The following is a 20,702-nucleotide window of genomic DNA, read 5'->3' on the forward strand; positions in this document are numbered from 1 at the left end:
AGGTTGGGGCGGGGGTGGGGGGGGGACAGAGGCAGGGGGCAGGGAGAGAGGGAGGGCAGGGATACAGAAGGCTGAGGGAGGAGCTCTGGCAGATTTAGCACCTGGATGGGGAGGCTGGTCTGCACCATGAAGGGTGAGCGGTGACTGCCCCCCACCCGCCTGTTTTCCTTCCGGACCCAGTTGGAGGTATGGGAGGAGAACTGAGAAGGAAAAAGCAGGGGTGCCTGGGTGGCTCAGTGGGTTAAGCATCTGCCTTCGGCTTGGGTCATGATCTCAGGGTCCTGGGATCCAGTCCCTTGTGTTGGGCTCCCGGCTCAGTGGGGAGCCTGCTTCTTCCTCTCCCTTTGCCCCAGCCTGCCCCACTGTGCACTCTTTTTCTCTCTCTCACAAAAAAGTAAATAAAATCTTAAAAAAAAAAAAAAAAGCAGGCAAGAAAGAAAAGGAAAGAGCATTCCCACGCCGGGCACGGTGCTGGGTAATGCCAGGCCCAGGAACCACCAGAAATCTTCCTGCAGTCTGGGGACCTACTAGGGCTCCAGACATTCTGGTAGGGGATCCCCAAGATGTCCCTCGGCAGGATCCTGAGTCCCCCAAGCTTCCAGGACAAAGGCCCACTCATACCCGCCCCCACTGGTGACTGGCCTGTCCAGTGTGATCGCCCACCAGACTGTGACACCGGTGAACCCCAGGGTCCCCTGCCCCCACCCAGCAGGGCCACCTCCTCCTGGAGCCCAAAGCAAGCAGATCCCCACACACCTAGTGTCCCTGTGGCCTACCCCTCACTGCCTCCAACTCAGATGTCCTGAGCTGCCGACTGTGGAGGTCTCAAGTCACCATCTAGAGCCCTCTCTCCTGGCCCCTCCTTAAGGTATTTCAGGTCCCAAGAGGGAAAGAAAGCCCTGAAACCTGAGGACAAGCTATCCTTGGTGACATGCCTGAGGTGCTCATTAATAGAAGCCTCGCTCAGGCCCCTGACACGTCTGGGCAGCTGCTCGGCCCCGTCTGGTGTCCCTCAGCCCCGAGACCAGCCCCCTCTGGCTCAGCTAGATGCACTAAACTTAGCTTCTACCCGACTCGGTCTTCGCTGCCACCTCCCCAGCCCGGCCGCCACCTGCCCAGGAGACACTGCCACCAGACCGTGCCCAGGACACCCACCCCTCCACCACTGCGATGTCCCAGACCAAAGCGCTGAAGGTCCGCGCCACCCTCTTCTGCATCCTGGTGGGCATCGTGCTGGCCGTGGTGGCCGTGGTGACCGACCACTGGGCCGTGCTGAGCCCCGAGGTGAAACACCACAATGCCACCTGCGAGGCGGCCCACTTCGGCCTCTGGCGGATTTGCACCAAGCGTATTGTCATGACTGACAGCACCGACAAGACCTGCGGACCCATCACCCTGCCTGGGGGTAACGTACCCACTCTCTGATCCCGTCCCCGCCCGGCCCTTCCTCACTACCCCCACCCCGGGAAAGCTGCCCGTGGGAGAGAGGGCAGGTCCCCCTGCCTTGGGACATCAACACCGCCCAGCCCTCTGTGCCCGGGGAGGAGGATCGGAACTGTGTGTGTTGTACTGGAGGCCAGAGCCGGTCTGTAAACTGAGGCCGTTGGCCTCGAGCTCTTTCTGTACCGTGGAGGCCTCCGGCTTTCCGCCCCGAGCACAGGGCTGTTGCAGGTGGGACCAGAGGCTCAGGAAAGACTCCGTGGCTCTGCCAGACGAGAAGCTTCTGGCCCCCGTGGGGGCCTCTCGTCCGCTCTCACCCTGCACGGACAGGCTAAGTGGCCGGAGGGACCCTGGGGCGGGCACGTGCGTTCCGCAGCCCCCAGGCTGGATCAGCCACAAAGTGCATACGGTGGGGCGCACAGTGGAAACACGGGGCTCCCCAGGATTGTTCTTGAGAGTTTCAGGATGGCCACGGTGAAGGCTGCAGCCGGGTGGGGGCTCTCGCCTGACTGCAGAGGCCACACCTCTGTGAAGCAGGACCTGCTCCTAGACCTGCTTTTTGTCTGAACCATCATTCCAGTGCATTCTCTGAGCTCAGACCCCTTCGGGGCTGGGAAGCATAGCTGCTGCTCAATTTTAAGTGTGTTCCTCAATTCCTGACCCCACCCCCCATGGGACTGAACGACACGTCAAAGGTGGGCTCCTTGTCAGGAACACCTGGTGTGAGGGTGACCAGACAATTCTGCAAATGGAGAAGCCCCCCACGTTCATAGCATACAGAGCCTGTGCTGTGGAAAGAGCCCTGCGTGGAGAATCGGAGGTCTGGGCTCCGTCACGCATTGCCCACGGCCCCCCAGTGACTCCGGGGTCAACAAAGCCCATTGCGGCCTCTGCTGCCTCCTATAAAACACAGGGCTTGACTCAGCAACATCAAGTCCCTTCCAGGGCTCCCGGATGTCACTGTAAGGCGGCAGTGGACCAGCCTGAGTACCGGGACCCACCTGATTTTCAGAATCATTCCCCCTGCGATCAGACTGGGTGTTCCTTGAAGTCTGCCTTCCGAGGAAGTCAGAGCTAAGTCCCCGGAGATCTCGCAGTATGTGTGTGGGACAAAGGAGCCCAAACCCCATTCCTCCACTTGTCTTTTTCCTCCTCCTTTCCCTCCTGCTGGCTCTAGAAAACTCCAGCCTTGCTCATTTCCCCCTAAGATACACGGAAGCCTCATAAATACCCAGCTGTCTTAGAAACACTGAGTCCCGGCACTGAGAGCTTTAACGGACATGGACATGTGCTTGAAGGGTATCCGCATAGCTCCCATGCCCACGCTTTCAGCCGAGGCCGAGCACACTCGTAAACAGACGCATCACTCAGCCAATTCCCATGGGTAGGGCAGGGCAGGGCAGGGCGAGGCAGGGTCTTGCCGGCCCATGCATGGGGAGGCGCTGCTCTGGTCCAGTCCACCTGTCCTCAGAAGCACCTGCCTTTTAAAATCTGGCGAGTTTATAGAGCAGATGAGCAGGGAGCCGAGGCAAGCCCGTACAAGGAAGAGACTAACAAGCAAGAGGTTAGCTACAGAGGACCAGCAGGCATGGTTTGGCCTTGAGCCTGACCAGAGTCCCTCCCTATGCCTTCTTGCCTTGGTCCAGAGTGAATCCTCCCTCCCACACTTGTGAGCCCTGCCCTACCTGCCCCCTCCCCGAGACAAGCTTCTGAAGTATGTTCCTCCCTTCTCCCCTCTCCTTTCTCTGCAGATGGACACCTTTTTCCCTCCCCACCCACTTTCCCTGTGCTCTGTGAGATTACTCTCTGCTGGAGGGAGGAAGAGGGTTCATACATGTTCTCTCGATTATTACTCACGGCAGTAATAACCACAAACACCAATCTAGCACCATCTGCCAAATACTGTTTTCAGTGCCTTCCGTGTTTTAACTTTGAATGACATCAGAAGAAATGGCAGAGTAAGAATCTCCAAAAACCCTCTTCTCCATAAAAACAAGAACTCTGGCAAAATTGGTCAGAATATACTCTTTCAGAACGCTGGAAATTAACCAGTCTTGCAGTAATCCAGCGAGTGCTTCTTTGAGAAAAATAGGTGAATTTCAGTAAGAACGGGGAGTTCTGTAATACTTAAGCTTGCTCTATTCCTGCTCCCCACTCCCCAACTCTGGCATAGGCTTGAAAACCAACAGCCTGCAAACGCTGAAAATTTAGTGGCCTGGCAGTCCCCAAAGGGGACAAATGGAGCTGGAGCCCTTTCAAAGCCTCATTCCTGGAGAACTGTCATTATCTGATCTGTCTGGGGGTTCCCTGGAAGTCTCCCCCTTGCAAGGCTGTCTTTATTTGACCTGATGCTGAGCTCACTCAGTGGAAACAGTCTTTTTCTCAGGGGGCATTTGTCAAAAACAATTAGAAACAATTGTTTAATATTGTTAATTAAACAAATGTTTAATAGCTGTTTAACATTGCTTCCTGAGGCATTATACAATAGTTAGGGCAAAGAGGAGGCTAACCAAAAAAGCTAGAAAATGAGATGTCCATAGGTGGCTTTGAGAAGCTCCAACATGTTCCAGAGAGTTTAGAAGGCCTTGTGCGTAAGAGTGCTGTATGGTGTACAAGGATAGGTCTGAGAAGGTCCTAAGCTCTCACCTTGGGCTGATCTTGAGGCTGTGGGCAAGCAGATAGTGCAAGCTAAGGCAGAAATATACGCTGCTGAGTGGAGCACTTACCTCTCTGCTTAGCATAGAGCCCACCAGTAAAGACTGGGAGATGGATTCATTCCAAGCATTTTACAAAATGTGATCTGGTTCCCAAACCACCTGAGCAGAGATTTCAGTGGTCCAGCATGACAAAGGAAATAGACTTTATGAAATTAATTAAGTCGCTCAACAAACAGTAGCAAACTCCAACAAGAACAAGCCCTAGGGAAAGGTGGGACTCTGATTTCCAGAGTGGCTCATCATATTGTTTAAATATTCCAGCTTTAAATTTAAGTTTTAAGTTAAAAAAATCACAAGACATGCAAAGAAGTAAGACAGTATGGCCCATACATAAGGGGGATAAAACCAATCAACAGATCCTTAAGAAAGCCCAGATATTGGACCTACAGATTTTAAATCAGAATACATTCAAAGAACTAAGAAAAAGTCTAAACAACAAAAGATGAGAATGATGTCTCATAATAGAAATTATCAATAAAGAGATAGAAATTACTGTAAAAGGATATAATAGCATGAGTTCAAGCCCCATGTTGCACTCTGCCTGGGCATGGAGTCACTTAAAAAAAATACTTTGGGGTGCCTGGGTGGTTGGTTAAGTGTCCAACTCTTGGTTTCAGCTCAGGTCATGTTCTCAGGGTCATGAGATCAAGCCCCACATTGGGCTCCACACTCAACACAGAGTCTGCTTGAGATTCACTCTCCTGCTCCTTCTGTCCCTCCTAATTGTGTGCTCTCTCTCTAATAAATAAATAAATCTTTTAAAAAGAACAAACACACACACACAAGAAAATAAAAGTACCTAATAGAAATTCTGGAATTGAGAACTATAATAATTGAAATGGAAAATCCACTAGAAGTTTTCGAACACAGATCTGAGTAGGTGCAAAAAAGAATAAGTGAACTTGAAGATCGATCAATTGTGATTAGCTAGTGTGAGGAATAGACCAGAAAAAAGGAAGAAAAATGAACAGAGCCTCAGAGACCTGTGGGATAGTATCAAATGAGCAACATATGCATAATGGTGGTCCCAGAAGGGAGGGCGAGAGAAAGCAGCAGGAAGCAGAAAAGCAGAACAATAATGGCTGAAAAGTTTCTAAATTTGATGCAAAATATTGATCTATAAATCCATGGCGCTTAATGCATTCTAGTAGGATAAATCCACACCTAGAGGCATCATGATCAAAACTGTTAAAAGATAAAGACCCAGAATCTTGGAAGCAGCAAGAAATGACTCCTCACATACGAGGGATCTTATTAAGGTAGGATTTACAGCTGATGTTTTTCCAGAAACCATGGAAGCCAGAAGGCAGTGGGATGACAAAGAGAAATAAAGATGCACTCAACTAATCTTCACAAAATCCCTACTATACTATTATCATCATCCCACCTCATAGATAAACAAAATGAAGCACAGAGAGGTTGAGTCACTTTACCGGGGTCACACAATTACCATGGCAGAGCAGCTAGAGTTCATGCCCCTAAAATTCTCCTTCTTGGTCACTACATTAGACTACTTCACAACAGCCCAGTAAGGAGGCTCACATTCTTCAGGTGGTTTTCATTCTACATGTGTGAAAGCTGAGGCTCAGAGTGGCCTTCCCAAAGCTAACCTTGTCACAAGTTCAACACCCAGGTCTCAAATCCAGAGCCCCTTGTCTCTCCAGCCCACTGCCATGCAATACGCCCCACGGTACGTACGAACAAAACTCCTAAAAGCTACCAATCCAGGCAAACACTTAGGAGGCCAACTTTTGACATGACATGGTTTGAAAGAAGCTCAACTAGGAGCTGGTTCCATAGAGGAGACTTTCCAAGGACCCACTGGGCCACAGAACGCTGGAGGCTCTGAGGACATAAATTGTCTGATTTGGTTTTTCCCAGTGACCCAAAGAGCTTTAGAAGAACTGTCATGCAAAGATCGACATCTGAGGTTAATTCTAACACCTTCAGAGTAAGAGGAGGGCCTTCCCCCATTGTCAGGAGAGGCTGTCTGTCTGAAAGCCCAAGTGAATCTCACCAGAGGGGACATCCCCTGCCTTTGGGTTGGGCAGAATGCTGTTTCTCTCAGGCTCTGTCTCTCCAGGCTAAGATAGCAGACTGCCCCAGTACCCCAATTCCCATATGGCCTGTCCTCTCCTCCAGTACCTGGTGCAGGAACTGGAGCCATAGCAAAGAGCATCAAGAATTTCAGGGACTCCCTTTCCCATCCACATGAGCCCATGCTAGAGACCCAGGCCATAACCAGACGTTCCCCCCCCCCCCCCCCTGCCGAGTAGAACAGCAATGCTCTGACCTTCTGGGCTTGGGTCTTGGGGATTTCTTCAACCCACTGGACAAAATTTCTCAATCCGAGTGGTAAGGGGAGACAGAGCACAGAGAAACCACTGTCGGGAGCATCAAGAACTACTTTTACAAAAAAGGGTGAAGACAGTCCTGGCATTGATGCGAGTAACAAGTAAGTGAACTATTTTTTTCCCAATGCTTAAGTCACTAGTTCCCTTAGTTTTGTGTCAACCAACAAAGTATTTTTTTTTTAAGATATTAAAGTCTGCATCAACCAGCACTGGGTACACTGATACATTCTCAGTGATAACCCAGCAGTACCCCTTAATCACAGAAGTTATCCCAACTATCAGAGGAAATCTGCATTAACTCAAGTTCAGGTTAGAGTCAAACATGCCTTCTGTTGTTGTTTCAAATGGGCAGTTAGATATAGTTGCGTGTAATCATTCCCTTAACCAGAATGCTTGCTTAGCCAGAACTCTCCAACCACAGTCAAGCTTAATAGCTGAATTCACCATATTATTTTTAAAGATTTATTTTTGTTGATTAGAGAGAGAGCAGAGGGGAGGGGTAGAGGGAGAGCGAAAGCCTTAAGCAGACTCCAAGCCCAGTGCAGAGCCGGACATGGTGTTCAGTCTCATGACCCCAAGATCACGACCTGCACTGAAACCAAGAGCTGGACACTCAACTGAGCCACCCACGTGCCCTGAGTTCACCATATTTTTTAAGGAATAACCCACTTAAATTTTTAGACCACTGAGTCTTATGACGGCGTATGACAGACATTTCTGGAATACCGAAAAATAGAAATATAAACATTAGAGTCGCCATCGGCCGTTTGCAGAGACAAAGGAGGCCAGAGGAACTTCCAGCTTCCTGATTATTAGCCGAGATCATCACCCTGACATTGGTATCTTCGCTGACTTGATCCAAAGCACTTGCTTCCTCAGCAAGTCCCCAGCGAAGGGGCTATCATCCATGAAGACTAAGCTCGAAGCCCTGAGCTTTGTGCAGCTCTGACGGAAGCTCAGGAAAGGCCCGGAAGGACATCAGAAAGGCAGAAGCAGGAAGACTCAGGACCTACGCAGTTGTCAGAGAGCCGCCACTGCCCTTTCTCCTCCAAGCCCCTCACCTGTGACTAAATGGCCCACACCGGGCCCGTCTCTGGTGTCCTTCCTTGTCAAGCTGCTCTCGATGCCGAGTGTACCCAGAACCCTGCAGACAAAGGGGCAGAAGCAAGGTCTGCCCACCTTCAGTGACACAGGCAGATGCCCTGCTTGATTTTTCCTGAATGAGCATCTTGTTGTTGCTGGAAGTGTCTGGAATGGCACGTGCATCTAACGTGTCCCCCAACCCCTGCTGGGGTCATCAGGGACCATGAAGGGGCTTGTGGTCTTCCATGGGCAGCCATGGGGCCCTCGAGCTGATGTTACCCCCAGGTTCAGGGTAGAAGACACTGGCCTAGCTCACGTGCTAAGTTCAAGAGAGGGGACAGGGTTGGCCCAACCATTCTCATGCCCTAAGCTCAGCCCCATCAGAGAGCAGCGGAGCCTTCCAGATGACTGGTGTGGGAATCCCTGCCATTGGGTGTCTCCTATTCCACACGACGTGATGTCACGTAATAGGGGAGGAGAGGGCGTAGGAGTGTCCCTGGGTCAATGAAGGGGGAAATCTCCCCCAGAAAATCCACAGGCAGGCTTCCTCAGACATGCAGCATCCCACTATGACCCGAGCTAAGACTGTTTTCATGCACATGGTGGTCTGTCGGGCTGGAGCCTGCCACCAATCTGGGGTTGGGGGGAGGCTGACAACACAAACACTCCCTCGGTGACAGTGACCCAGCAGCCCAGAGCTGCCCAATAGCTTCATGCTTTGGTCGGGCTCTGAGGGGCCTTCATCTCACGGCCCTCGGCTCCAAAAGCTTTTAACTCCCGGATTGCGAGTAGTCAGGGAGGCAGCTGACCGTGAAATACACTTGAATCCAGTCAATTCTTTTCAGAGGGTTTTCAGTGACAACTGAAATTGGCCCTTAAAGAATGAAACAGAAATGGTCCTTTGTCCAGAGGGAGACACACATGGCGACTTACGACAGAGCACGAGCCATTCTGAAGCAGTGATTTAAAAGAATCTAGAGCTAATAATCTAACGAATAGAAGAGAGTTGCATTATGTTTTAAAATAGCACCGGAAGCTGTGAGAGAGAAAAGAACAGCATTAATCTGACATCACCGCCGGCATTCAGACACCCCAGGTAACTCTGCTCAAAAGGAAAGTGATTTAAATATAGAAGCTCAGAGAGATGGCTGTTTACCTCGCAGAATATTTACTGCTGCTAAACCCGGCTCATCTCCAAGGGTCATTTCTCTCTCCATCATGAGAGGAGCAGCAACCCTGACATTGGGGGAAGGGAGGACTGGGAGGCCATAGGCTTAAGTGGCAATAAGATGACTTAGGTCACATAGAAGGAAGCCTGCAGACCAATGAAAGCTATGATTTGGCAACACCTCTGGTAACTTTCCAAAGGACACCCAGCATCAATAATCATCTCAGGATAATTTAAATATAGCCTGAAAGTGAAGAAATGAATGCACAACCTAGAGGCCATCTAAACGAGGAGTGGAGGTGTTTTCTACTGAGCATCATGGACCCACAGGAAGAAGAAATCAATGGAGGGGCTCACACAAATAAAAAGCAACCCAATTTAAATTTTTTTAAAAGAAACATAAAATAATATATATTTTTAAGATAATCATTCACCTACTTCCTAAAAACAGAGTCAAGGATATTAAACTGTACTCAATAAGCAGTATGAATATCCTTTGATGTCAAGTTACAAGAGAAATTAAGTGAGAAAAATGGAAGAGAAATTATGCCTGAAATTGTGTTTAAAACCAGCACGAATCTCTTTGTTCTGAGTCCTTCCTCTGGGCCCCATCAAATCCAGATTTTTGGTACTGTTGTTCACAGATCTTCTATAGCTTTTTTGACACTAATCAGCTAGAACAAGCACCTGCCAGGGGAGGTTGTGTCTGGCCACAGGTGTCAAGAGTCTGATGAAATGACATAATGGTCGCTCACATTTGGCAATGGAATGGAATTGAATGGAAGTTCCCTACCCTCCACCCAAATCCATCCATTGGTCCACTCAGAAAAGCTCTCTGTGGAGCATTTTAAGAGACCTGGAGCAGGGCTTTCCAAACTGGGTGAGCATCAGAATCTTCTGAAAAGCTTTTGAAAAACATCACTTGCTTCACGGTCACACCCAGTGCATCAGGATGGGCCCGGATATCCTTAGGAAAGACAGCCCTAGATGTTGGTGTGATCAGGCTTTCTCAACCTCAGCCCTACTGATAGACTGAGGCCAGTTAATTCTATGCTGTGAGGGGCTGTCCTGAAGCTGCGGGGTGATTAGCGTATTCCTGGCTTCTATCCTCTACATGCCACGTTACCCCTGCCAGTTGTGACTCCAAATGGGTCTCCAGACCTTGCCCAACAAGGCCCAGGTGAGAAGCACCATTTGGCTCTTTGTTGCTGGTACTCCCCAAAAAACGTGTTCCTGAGCCCCAGTTACCCCATCTGCCTAATGGGCTCACTACCCACAGTACTCTGTGCCCTCTCGACTGGGTCAGCCTTTACTTCCTGAAGATCTCCTAGCCTCTTACGAAACCCCCTTATCCTACTGAAATTTTGGTGTAAGGGTGGAGAAAGATGCTTGTTTTGGCTCAGATTCCGGGTTTAGGGTGAGGAGGGCCCCTGGGCGGGGCGTGATAACACACTCACCCTCTCTTAGTGGAGCTTCTGGCAGGTCTGCAGACCCTTGGGCTCAACTCACAGGCTGTCTCCCTCCTTTGCAGAGAAAAACTGTTCCTACTTCAGGCATTTTAGCCCAGGCGAGACCTCGGAGATCTTCGAAGTCACTACTCAGAAAGGTGAGTGGGTGGGCGAAAGCAGGGAGGGTCAGGAAGAGAACCCCCGGGCCGGACTGCTGAGCCACAAAGTCATTTGGCCCAAAAGCCCGGTCTTCGCAGCTTGCGAGGAAAAGCGGCTGAGCCTGACGCTCTGCGCTCTGAGAGCACAACCCGGGTGGCCCGCCATCCGGAGAGACCCTGGAAGGAGACGTTTCCTGGAAGGCCCCGCAGTCGTCTTCTTGCCGGGGCCCGGGGGAGGCCGGAGTGACCGGGAAATGGAACAGGACTCCAGCGCCCGGTGCTGGTCTTCAGGGCGGATCAGAGCCCGCGGGGAGCTGATTCCCTCCATCGCCTGCCTGGCCCCCGCCCCATGGGGGGCGGGGGGAGTCCGGGGAGCGGCCCAGGGGTCTCGGAGCGCGTGTACCGCGGGGGCCTTCTCCGCAGGGGTGCGGGCCCTGCACACAGTGTGGGCACGCAGCGCGCACACGCCGGCCCAGAGAGAGCCTCGCGTGCCCGTGCACACACGAGCACGCCCGCTTGGGCAGTCTCTACACATGCAGCACGCGCGCGCACACACACACACACGATCACACGCAGGGCCCTGCAACAAGCCACACCTGCCGCGGCTGCTAGGGGTCCCAGCGCAGACCACCCTCCCTCCGAGGCTCCCTGGCTCCCAGGAAGCTTTGTGTTCCAGAAAGGTCTGCGGCCACGTGCCCCCACCCCTCCCGCCGCCTGCTGCCAGGCCCCTGTCCCCCACCGAGGGGGAACATGTAGCTTCGCCACCACCCCGACCCCAGGAGTGGAAAGGGGGTCCTGTTGCCCCCGCTGTGTGACTCTGAGTGAGGGGTTTCGTCGCGGACCCTCAGTGTGCTCCCCAGAGCCATGCGCACAAGGACGCGCGGCACCAGCCGTCCGGCCGCCGAGAGGCCGCCGCTGAGCCGCGGTGCCGCGCCCGCCCCCTGTCCCGCAGAGTACAGCATCTCGGCCGCCGCCATCGCCGTCTTCAGCCTGGGCTTCGTCATCATGGGGACCACGTGCGCGCTGCTGTCCTTCCGGAAGAAGCGGGATTACCTGCTGAGGCCCGCGTCCATGTTCTACGCCTTCGCAGGTAGCGCGGGGGCCCCGGCCCGGGCGAGGGAGCGCGGCCGCCGGCTCTGCGGCCACCTGGGGGTGGGGAGCCAGCCGGGGCCGGGCCGCAGCACACCCCGCCCCCGGGGTCGCCGATCGGGCCGCCTGTGCGCTCCGCGCGGGAATCGGAGGGTGGGGGAGGGGCGCGGAGAGCCAGGCTGGTCGCCAGCACCGACGGGAAGGATCGAGACGCGGCTCGCGCGCGGGCTGGGCGGCGGGCGGGGACCCGGGCGGCTGCGCAGGCTCCGGCCCCGAGCTCGGCCCGGGCGCTCTCAGCACCGGCCCTGAAGGTCCCGCTCCGCCCCAGGCCTGTGCATCTTCGTGTCGGTGGAGGTGACGCGGCAGTCGGTGAAGCGCATGATCGACAGCGAGCACACCGTGTGGATCGAGTACTACTACTCCTGGTCCTTCGCCTGCGCCTGCTCCGCCTTCGTCCTCCTCTTCCTCGGCGGCCTGGCCCTCCTGCTCCTCTCCTTGCCTCGAATGCCCCAGAACCCCTGGGAGTCGTGCATGGACGCCGAGCCCGAGCACTAGCCCTCCCGGAGCCCCAGCCCCGCCTTGGTGCTTTCCCCTCGGGAAGCCAGAGCCTGGCCCAGAACGTTCTAGAGAGGAGGCGGGAGCTTTCTCTGTCCCCGGTCCCACCCACCCCACGACGTCCACTGCTGCTTCTGTCTCTGAGCCCTTCTCTGGGCTGTGACAGGCTCCCCTGGGAATCCAGCAAGTGGACATGATCCACACCTGCCCAGGGTGGGAGGGAGACTGCGGGGCTGGCAGGTGCGCAGGTGTCTGGTGAGGACGCACCTTCCCCTGGAGCTGCCCGTGGGCCTCGCTGAGCCAGCTGTCTTTGATAAGCAGGGTCCAGGTGTCCTCCCTGAGCCCTATAGGGACGCCCTGTGCTCATTTGCCAGTCCCCGTGTTGCCTGTGTAAATAGCCAGCCCCTCCCTCCGTCGCTGGGACGAGACACCCTTTCCAGTGAACTGAACGTTCCCTCCTTGGTTTCCAAGACACCTGAGGAGCATTTTTTAACTGGGTAGAGTCTGACTATGTTTGAAATAAAAGCGGTTTGAAAACTTACTTTTTCCTTGCACCTTGCATACAAATTGCTTGGTTGGATTCCTGACCTTAGATGGCCCAGGGGCCCCATGACCCTGAAGTGGGAAGAAAAGCATGTCCCCCTGGCGTTGTTCCCTACTTTTGTAGGGAAGCACGTGGATGATGGGGAGGGGGGATGACGGGATAACGGAGTCTTGTTTACCAATAAGACTTAGAGGTTCTGAATTCCAGCTTGGATCGCTGGGCCCTGGGATTTTCTTTGGGAGAAACCAGAGACCATCTGACTAGGCAAGGGTGTTAAAAATAAGGAGGGGTTATTTCCAGAGCCCCAGCATGCCAGACTCCAAGTGCTAACACAGCACTCCAGCGGCGGCACTACCCGGGTCTGATTTCAGATGCTGGATTTTTGTTGCAATGAACATCAGGAAGCAGGGCTTAGCAGTTAGACACCTAGGGTCCCCCGGAGTGTCATAATTTACACTTTCTACCTTCCAAACCCCATCCTATTCACCCAACCCTCAGAAATGGTAAGTCAGACACAGATGGCAGAGGGGATCCCCGTGTTCCTTGCCTTGAACACGCACCAGCAGTCCTGGGGAGCCCTCATTCCTCTACAGCAGGGGTGGCAAACTTGGCCGGCAGGGCCACACCTGGCCTGCCGCCAGCTGTGATATAGTCGGCAAACTAAGAATGGTTTTTACAATTTTAAATGGTTTTTAAAAATCAAAAGAAGAGGGGCGCCTGGGTGGCTCAGTGTGTTAAGCCTCTGCCTTCGGCTGAGGTCATGATCTCAGGGTCCTGGAATCCAGTCCCACATTGGGCTCTCTGCTCTGCGGGGAGCTTGTTTCCCCCTCTCTGCCTGCCTCTCTGCCTACTTGTGGTCTCTCTCTGTCAAGTAAATAAAATCTTTTTAAAAAATCAAAAGAAGAATATTTTATGATATTTGGAAAGTACTTCCATTTCATTGGCTGTATAATAAAGTTTTATTGGAACTGTCAAGGAAAAAATTGCTCAAGGATGCCTGGGAGGCTCTGTTGGTTGAGCGTCTAGCTTGGTTTGTCTCGGGTCATGATCCCAGGATCCTGGGATCGAGCCCTGCATCGGGCTCTCTGCTCAGCGGGGAGACTGCTTCCTCCTCTCTCTCTGCCTGCCTCTCTGCCTACTTGTGATCTCTCTGTCAAATAAATAAATAAAATCTTTTAAAAAATAAATAAAGGAAGAAGCATGAGTCTGGGGACATCTGGCGGGTCTCGTGGTAGGGCTTGTCCAGATGCCTGCCTCCCTGTTGTCTCAGGGCTTCGGGGTGGGCTTGCGGGGCTGGCCCAGGAGCCTGGGGGACAGAAAGCACAGCCCAGCCTTCTCTGCAGCCATGGGCGGTGCAAATGGCTGGCACATGATTGTGAAAGCAAAAGGATCAAAGAGAGCAGGGTGACAAAATGTCAGGAAGCTAAAGCCGGGACCTGCAGAGAAGGAGGGTGGGGCAGGTGAGTCCTGGAGGACACTGAACGGCCCCACATGGCCCTACAGCCGCCGGCGGGTCACTGTCCCAAAGAGGCAGAGACAGAACCCGAGAGCAAACATGCTGCAGGTAAGAGAACGGGAAAACGCAAGTCTGGGCCAGCCAGGGAGTTGGGGCCACAGTTTAGGAGTAGGAAGGAAGACAGATGACCTCATCCCACAAACTCCATTTTGGAAGTCAGTGTTATCGTCGGTGTGCATTTTACACCCTTATGTGGGCGCCCGTGTTTTCGGCACCACAGACCCCTCTGAGTGGAATACCAGCCGAACAGATTACGTTTGGTTTCCCAGGACTTGAACTCCTTCGAGAGTTTGCTAGGTGCGCCCGAAACTGCTTTGCGCACAAAAGCATCCGAGGGAAGCTGGCAGAGACTCACGCGTGATCGCATCTGCTCCAGCTTCTGCCGTGGGGAGAAATATGCCACAATAAGGCAAAACAGAGCCCGATGCCAAAAGTGAAGCAGGATCCACCAAACCAAGGAAGGAAAACGGGCTTCTCTCCCCGGCCTACTGACCTACGCTTGCCAGGAAGGGGGTTGGTCCACAAGGGGCAGTCGGTCCATCTTCCTCCGCTTGGGTCCGGCTCGGGATGCCGGGCATCCCCTGGTGTGCAGTCAGACCACGCTCTGAGGACCCCCAAGCTAAGCTATCACACAGGGCTTCCGCCCCCTCGCTTGGGTTGTGTGCATGTCACGGCCACCGGATCGAGGTCTCACACACCTTCACTCTCTTGGCTCTTTAGAATTCACTGGATTCCCTGAGGACCCAGGACTAGCCATTCAGTTATCAGAGAAACATTTGCGTGTGAGATTTCTTTTTTTAACTGTGGTAAAATACACAAAGCATAACATGTACCATCTTAACAGTTTTTTTTTTTTTTTAAGACTCATTTGCTTGAGATAGAAAGAGTGGTGAGGAGGGGTAAAGGAAGACTCTGCACTGGGCGGGGAGCCCGACACGGGGCTCCATCTCACAACCCTGAGATCACGACCTGAGCTAAAACCAAGAGTCGGACGCTCGACCGACAGGTGCTCCCCCACCATCTTAACCACCTCTAAGTGTGCAGGTCAGTAACGTTAAGCACATTTACATTGTCATGCGACCCGTCTCCAGAACTCTCCATCGTCCCGAACTGAAACTCTGCCCCCACTAACCAATTCCCCGCTCCCCGTCTCCAAGCCTGGGGTAACCACCATTCTCCTTTCTGTCTCTATGAAGTTGGCTGCTCCAGTGAAATCATACAGTATTTGTCCTTTTCTGTCTGGTTTATCTCACTTAGCATCCTCCAGGTTCATCCACGTGGAGTCTGTATCAGAATCTCTTTCCTCTTCAAGGCTGAGTAGTATTCCATCGTATGGCTGATTCTACCACGTTTTGCTGATCCATTCATCCGCTAATGGACACTTGGGGGCTGCCATCTTCTGGCTCTTGTGAATAATGCTGCTGTGAACATGGGCGTTCAAGTGTGTCTTCATGACTCTGTTTGCAATTCTTCTGGATATCTACCAAGTGTGACATTTCCTAAATCAAAACTATTGCAGTGCTGTGAATTGTGTAACCCTGATGATTCACAGATCTGTAGCCCTGAAGCAAATAACACATTATGTTAATTTAAAAAAAAAAGGAAAGGAATAAAAAAACTATTGGAAAATATCCATGATGAATATAATACCGAGGCTTTACGTGAAGACAGGATCCAAATTATTGCTTTGTCCTACTGTCATGCTTGTGGGGCGTGGCATCACAGGGGAAAAGTAGCCACAACTGTCCCCACGTACACAAGAGAAAACTGATTCGAGGCTGCTGCTTTGCCAATGTCTAAGCAGGACCCTTTACCAGTCAGTCCTCACCTGACCTCTGTCCAGTAACCGGGGCAGGGGAGGGGAAACATCTCACCCTCTCTTTGGCTAACTCATAGAAGGTCCTGACCAAACAGTCTGGCTTTACTAATCCCTCCTTGAGACTAAAACTTTCAAGGACCTGGGTGTCCCTCTATTTTTCCTGACTGCCCCAATAAAGTTGGATTTTAACCACATCATACTGCAGCAATATTTCCCCTGCCAGTGTGGCCTGTCCCATTTGGATCAAATATTTTATTTACAAATTCATTTCTAATTTATACTCTGCCCACTTTCAGAAAAGATCTGAAGCAGAGGCAAGGACTAAGAAACCCGTGACGTGGAACGTATCATTACACTGATGGCTGCTGTTCAGGTAGGGATGCAGCTGCCTACAGCCCCCTCTTGCCCACATTTCATGGTGTCACCCGTTTGCAGCCACTAAGGCCATAAATTCATCCCCACACAAGGCATGGCTCCTGCAGTAGCATTTTGTACTTTGAGCCTCTGCTCCTTCTAGAAATTCCCCGTATTTTTCTCTTTGCCCTCTTTTTCTTTACAGGGTTCCTGCTCTTCCCACCCACCCCTTACACTTGCGGGTTTCCAAGTCTCCCATCTTCAGCCTCCTCATCCCACAGGACAGTGGCTGAGAAATGTCACTCTTTCCCCGGCCCTGGGAGCCCATCCCGGCCTGTGCCTCCTTCTGTACCCCAGACCCTCCAGAGCACCCCAGACACAGATGTCCAGACCCAACCTCTCACTTCTTACCCAAACCTCCCCTCCATTTTTTGTTGCTTCCGTTGGGTGGCGTCTTGCCTACCCGTCCGCCTAAGCCGTGAACTGCTGTCGTTCCTCGGACAGACTCCCGGCTTGCTCACCGGACAGACCCCCCGGCTTGCTCACCAAGCCCGCTTCACAGACCCTCCTCCTGAAACAACTCCCAAGCCCACACCCTTGTCTTGCTCCCTGGCCGCCGCTCGGGCCGCCTGAGGCCAGGCTCTGCCACCCTAGGTCCTTAGCACTGGCCACCAAGGGAGACTTTTCCAGACACACCCGGCCGTCCCCATCTCTCACATAAGCGATGTCCTTTGCTTAACCAAGTATGCGCTTCCAGACTGTCTCCATTTCCTTCTGATGCTGTAACAAACCACACAAACTCAATGGCTAAAAATAACACATTTATTCTCTTACAGATCTGGGGGCAGAAGTCAGAAATGACTCTTACATGGCCCAAACCAAGGTGCTGGCAGGGCCGGCTCCTTCGGGCAGTCCGGGTGGGGACGTCCAGCTCCTAGAGGCCGCCTCCCTTCCCTGGTGTGTGTGTCATTCCGACCCCTACTTCTGCCATCACGTCTGCTTCTCTGACTTTGGCCCCCGCTGCCTGCCTCTAATTAGGACCTTTGTGCTCGCCCTGGGCCCGTCCAGATAATCCAAAATAATCTCCCCATCTCGAGATCCTTAACTTAAATTACATTGGCCAAGTCCCTTTCTTTCACAAAAAGTTCCAGGTCCCAGGGGTTAGGAGGAGGGCAGGGGGTCTCTGGGCGTGAGGATTCGGATGCGGACATCTTTGGGGGACCACGATTCCGTCTGCGCCCCCGACATCACCGTTGCGTGCCGGCGGGAAGGAGGGATCCTGCCTGGTCCCGTCCTTCCGGAGCTGATGGTTCACGGTGGAGGATTTAAAACTGAAGAGCGGGGGGTTGGGGCCGGAAGGCACAGGGCCTGCCCCTTTCCTGAACCTGCTAAAGGCCTACTTATTCCGCAGGGCCCCGCTCAGACATCACAAGGTGGCATGTTCTCCAGCCCCTCATGCAAAATTCATGCTTCCCTCCTTCTTGTGCCCTTGACCCTGTGCTCACTCACGGTCCCACGACTTACCCCATTCTGAGCAATTTGCTGTGTCTGCATGCCTTGGCAGGTTAGAAACTCTTTGAAGGGCAGGGCTCTACTTTCTTCGGAATGATGCCAGCTGCTAGAACCTTCCCCACAGCCGTCCTCCCTCCAAACCCTCCGCATAGTGCCCCGTAGACCGTGCTCGGTGCCTCCCCGGGCTTCGCTGGTGAGCGAGACAAGAGCGGGGAGGCCTCGGAGGAAGACAGGCAGGGAGGCCTCAGGGAGCCTCTCGAGGTGAGAGAGGGCCTGGCAGAGCTCTGGTCCCCTGGCCTCGGGTGCCCGCAGCCGGAGCGGCTGGTCCCCGCGCTCGGCCCAGGCCGTGGGGCTCCGGGTGGAGGGGGATGTTGGGGCCAGAGCACTGCAGCCGGCAGCCCGGAGAACAGACCGGTTTCCAGAAGCGCTTGACTGAAAGGCTCAAAACTACTTGTAATTACACTGGATCACACATATCCCCCCCCGCCCAGAATAGTTTTCTCTTCTGCCCTGTTAGCAGCAGCGGCCCAGGGGGATGATGTGGGCCCTCACAGGCCCCGAGGGTCACCCCGAGGAGGAGGTCTGAGTCATCAGAGAAAGCCCGTCGGCTTACCCACCTTCCAGCCATTCCTCGTTACTTTTGTCTCAGGTTATGTAACCGGCTTTCAGCCCGGTCAGGAAGCTAAAAGGATTTGAACCCTCAAAACCTTCCTTAGAAGCGCCTCCGCCGAGAGCACCCACTCCCGTTCAGCTTTGTAAAAACATGGACACGCCTGGATTCCAGATGGATGAAAGCCTGAGCAGCAGGTGGGTTTGGGGGAGCGGCACAAAGCCACCCACTCCCTGACTTTGGCCCCTTCCCTCCCGGCTCCCTCTCGGGTCTTTCATACACAAAGGGGACAAGACCCTAAGGACTAATTAGAACATGTCCGAGCTCCCCTTGCGAGGTCTCCAAATTGCCGGGCGCTCCACTCATAGCCAGATGCCTCAAGATCGCGACCAAAGGGCAGACACGCCACCTTCTCCTCCCCGTTGCTTTGCCGAGGAGCCCAGAGCCCGCCAGCCACGCCCACCTTCCAGAATCCTTTGTTGGCTCCTCCTAGCACCTGACCCAAGCCACGTTCTTGCCGGGGATTGGCATCACGGTTTCCCGAAACAGTGGCTCAAGTCAATTTGCAGGGCAGCGGTTTTAATGAGTTAAGAGTGGGATAATGCCATGGCTTTTGCAAACTGTAGCTTCTGTTCAGTTTAATTACCTCCCTCTGTGGATTTACAACCAACCACAGCTGGCTTCGGACAAAAGGGCATTTCATCACTTTCCCCAGCTCTGCAGGGCAGGTGTGCACCGACGGACTGGGACAAGCTAAAGCAGTCAGCATCCATTAAAACTGACACGACCGTGGTGAAGTCAAAGGAAGGGTTCCGACAGTCATACCTGCTAAGACACCAAATACTGGTGAATGCTGCTGCTTTGTCACTGCTCTGGGAGCTGTGTGGGGCGGGTGGAGATGTCACCGCGCAGGACAGCTCATTCCTCCGGCACCCCGGGCCATCACTCCGGCCCAGCTGTCATCGGGCCGCGCTGCATTGGCAGAGGACAGCAGTGCAGAGGGGAGAGTGTCTTGAAGTTCCTCTCGGATCAAAGCCCGTGAGCCGGCCAGTTCTGCGAGTGCTCGAGGGCCTGCTATGTCAAAGGTATAGGGCCTGAAGGTGGAGAGGTCACAGGACATGGTCTCTGTCACCCACAAACTCACAACCCCCTGCCTGTGAAGCACACACTGGGATAGCAGAAGTGGAAGGCTCGATCGCATGCAGCGAGAAATGGGGTCTAATTCCAACTGCTGGAGTTTGCAGAGTCTTGAGCAAGCAGAGCGCCCCAAAGGGGACCTGGGGTTGGAGGCAGGAGTGCCGAAGGCATGCTCCAAAGTACAGAGGCAAGGATGCCAGGGGCTCCTCCCGGGGGGTGGGGGTGGGGGGAATGGCAAGTGGTCTGATTTGGTCTGCCGTATGCGGTGCCTGGAGGACGAGGTCGGGGTGGGGAGGTGCCTCCAAAGTCCAATTAAGAAATTCAGGATATCACGGCAGACCACCGAGGGCTTGTAAGAAAAAGAGCACCACGAATGGGTCTGCTTCAGAGAAGTGAGTCTGGCTGCGGTGGGCAGGACGCACTGGGGCAGGACGGGGTTCTTCAAACCGGAAGAAAAGGACTTCCGTCCACCAGGGGGTTGTTTCGTTTGGAGGATGCTCTGTGGGCCAAGCAGCAAAGTCCATTTCAGACCAAGGGACCTGGAGCCGCTTAGAACCACCCACGTGGGTGTTTGGACGCTGCAGTTCAAGCCAAGTGCAAACACACAACCCTGCACCCAGCACGGACCCTCCGCTAAGCCAACTTCCTTCTCGTCTCCATGCTTGACCTGCTCTCCCTATGCCATGTTCCCACCATGCAGCGTTCATGAAACTATTTTCCGGCGAACTTTCACACTAATCTCATTCTCGGGCCAATATCCGAAGAGCACCGGAAGTGACACAGGGATTAACACCTGGGGGTCTTATTTGCGTTTTCCCATTGAAGACGGGGCCCGGCTTACCTCAACGAGAGCAGACAGCCGCTCGGGGAGTCCTCCAAATCCATTTGATTTATATGTAAAGAAGTGTTTCTCTTTCCAAAATCCAGAGATGATTTATGTCATGTCGTATCAGTGCAACTCAAAGAAAGCAAGATACCCAGCTTAAAAACTGATTTGCTGCAATGAGTAAGGATTATACATTGTCCTTCGGAGAGCCTGAGGGTCCTCTCCACTTACATTTACAAACTCCAAGCACAGGGTAGTCCACTTAGATTTATGGTGCCACACTAATAGGATGTTAAAAATAAAACAGCCAGGGCCCACAACATTCTGTGACCTGCTAATGCTTCTCAACATCGCATCACGGCCGATGCAAAG

General features: G+C 53.2%; 1 protein-coding gene across 1 annotated transcript; it reads left to right on the forward strand.

Annotated features, from left to right (window-relative positions):
- Positions 1 to 1,124: 1,124 nt before the first annotated feature.
- Positions 1,125 to 12,553, forward strand: CACNG1 (calcium voltage-gated channel auxiliary subunit gamma 1). Its single transcript, XM_032870798.1, has 4 exons — positions 1,125 to 1,405; positions 10,294 to 10,368; positions 11,321 to 11,458; positions 11,786 to 12,553. Exons 1-4 carry the CDS (start codon positions 1,171 to 1,173, stop codon positions 12,010 to 12,012), a joined length of 675 nt encoding a protein of 224 aa, XP_032726689.1. The 5' UTR covers positions 1,125 to 1,170; the 3' UTR covers positions 12,013 to 12,553.
- Positions 12,554 to 20,702: the final 8,149 nt, after the last annotated feature.

Source organism: Lontra canadensis, unplaced genomic scaffold, assembly GCF_010015895.1.
Source record: "Lontra canadensis isolate GAN:19392208 unplaced genomic scaffold, GSC_riverotter_1.0 scaffold41, whole genome shotgun sequence".
Lineage (NCBI taxonomy): Eukaryota > Metazoa > Chordata > Mammalia > Carnivora > Mustelidae > Lontra > Lontra canadensis.